This window comes from Antrostomus carolinensis, unplaced genomic scaffold, assembly GCF_000700745.2.
Source record: "Antrostomus carolinensis isolate BGI_N321 unplaced genomic scaffold, ASM70074v2 scaffold49278, whole genome shotgun sequence".
Lineage (NCBI taxonomy): Eukaryota > Metazoa > Chordata > Aves > Caprimulgiformes > Caprimulgidae > Antrostomus > Antrostomus carolinensis.
This window is the reverse complement of record NW_010333302.1, coordinates 1,046-3,117: the sequence shown is the minus strand read 5'-3', so window position 1 is coordinate 3,117 and position 2,072 is coordinate 1,046. Positions and strand designations below refer to the sequence as shown.

Here is a 2,072-nt window from a genome sequence, read left to right as displayed (position 1 = left end):
CCAGGGTGGCTTTGGGGAATCTCGTCAACACTGTTGCTTCAGTGTCCCCTCCCTGTCTCTTCCTTACCCCAGTGCATGTTGATCTTCATCATCGGAGGCTTGGTCATCCTGGCGTACTGCTCGCAGGCCAGCAACGAGCGGACCTATCAGGAGGTTGTGTGGGCCGTCTGCGGGAAGGTGCCTGGCGTGCTGTGTGAGGTGGCCATCGCCGTCTACACCTTTGGCACCTGCATTGCTTTCCTCATCATCATTGGAGACCAGGAGGACAAGAGTAAGTGTGTCCCACGAAGGAAAAAATAACCAGTTGCTGTCCCTTTGGCTGGAAGAGGACAACCTGACCCCCCTGGTTGTCCCCACAGTCATTGCTGCTCTGGTGACGGAGCCCAAGGAAGCTGGGAGCAACTGCTGGTACACGGACCGCAAGTTCACCATCAGCATCACTGCCTTCCTCCTCATCCTGCCCCTCTCCATCCCCAAGGAGATCGGCTTCCAAAAATATGCCAGGTGGGTGTGGAGAGCCCTCCAGGGCTGGGAGCCAGGGGTGGGCCAGCCAGCACCCACCTAAGCATGGTCCCAAGGGATGGGGATGCCGTGGTTCTAGGGCTGTGTCTTCTCGCTCGCCCCTGAGGGGTTGAACATCTCCTCTTCTTTCCTATGCCTCAGTTTCCCCATCTGGGAAGCAGAGGAGCTGCTGAGCACTGTGCAGCCACAGCGACGTACTCCAGGGCTTGTGTCCCTCCCTTCTGCTCACCAGAGGAAGCAGGGAGTGCTGCTTTCAACTGCGTTGTCCCTGTCTTTGGAGTTGGCCATCCAGCAGAACAGAGAGCCAGTAAAGGTCCCCAGGCCGGGTGGTCTGCAGGCCAGCCCTGCTCCACCAAATATCCTGGTGTGACCTGGCTGCTGGAGCTGGACCAGGGCTACCAAGAAGTGTCACTCGCATCTTTCTCCTGCCCAAAACCCCAGCCCATCCCCTTGCTGGCAGGTCTACCACTCACAGTGACATGGGACAGCCCCCGAACGCAGCGTGATTGCGTTGACATCTGCTCTGGGCACAGTGGGTGACGGTTCCTGGCATATTCCCTTAGGAAGGGAGAGCAGCGGTGGTCCTGATGGGAAGGAGTGGGCTGGCCTGGGCTGTGCAGGGAGGAAGATGAGGCTGTGGGGAGACCCTCTGCAGAGCGGGGCAGCAGCGTGCTGATGGCCTCCTGTTCCCCTCTTGCAGCTCCCTGAGCGTGATTGGCACCTGGTACGTCACGGCAGTCATTATCATCAAGTACATCTGGCCCGACAAGGAGCTGGTGCCTGTGGAGATCCCCACCAGGTGAGGGCAAGAGACCTGATGCTGTCGGTGACTGTCACAGCGTTGCGGAGCCAGGGCTGCAAAGGCTGGGGACAAATCCTTCACAGGTCCCATCCCTGGGACTGGGGACACTGCATGTTGGTGCCAGAAGCTCCCAAGCAGTTGCATCTCTTCATGTTTCAGAGGAGCAGGTGGTGAAGGAGATGAAACAGATCTCTTGGAGGTCTCCACGGCTCCATCGCAGGTTTTGAGGAGAGGTGATTGACTTTGAGCTCCAATGCCACCAGGCCCAGAGTTCCCCGTGCAGTGTGTGTGATCACCCAGCAACAAGGGCTGCGTCTGGTTTAGGACTCTGTTGGTTATTTTCTTGGCCAGCACAGCCCCTGTGGCTTGTCCCCTCCCTCGCAATGTGGGGACATTTCTAGACCCAGTGTGGGCAGTGGGAATTTTAGTGGAGAGCAAAATTTAGACCGGTTTTTGGCACTGCCCAAGTAGATCCTTAGTTTTTTACTGATTCTTGTAAATCCTCAACTTGGTCTGGTTCTGTCTCGGTGAAAGGCCCCGGTGTGCAGGGAGTCCCTGGTCCTGGGAAAACCTCGCTCCGTGCAAAGGCATCGTCCTTTCTACTCCGCTCTCATGAGGCCCCACCTGGAGTGCTGTGTCCAGTTCTGGAGCCCCCAACACAAGACAGACATGGACCAGCTGGAACGAGTCCAGAGGAGGCCACGAGGATGATGCGAGGGCTGGAGCAGCTCTGCTGTGAGGACAGGCT

At 57.8% G+C, this 2,072-nt stretch overlaps 1 protein-coding gene across 1 annotated transcript in view; it reads left to right on the top strand.

Annotated features, from left to right (window-relative positions):
- Positions 1–2,072, top strand: part of SLC38A7 (solute carrier family 38 member 7) — a gene marked incomplete at its 3' end in the record, with an annotated part of 3,715 nt that overhangs the window by 604 nt on the left and 1,039 nt on the right. The window contains exons 2-4 of the mRNA XM_010173811.1: positions 73–271; positions 360–504; positions 1,223–1,321. Coding sequence (XP_010172113.1) covers positions 73–271; positions 360–504; positions 1,223–1,321 — 443 coding nt within the window. The remainder of the gene's footprint in view (positions 1–72; positions 272–359; positions 505–1,222; positions 1,322–2,072) is intronic.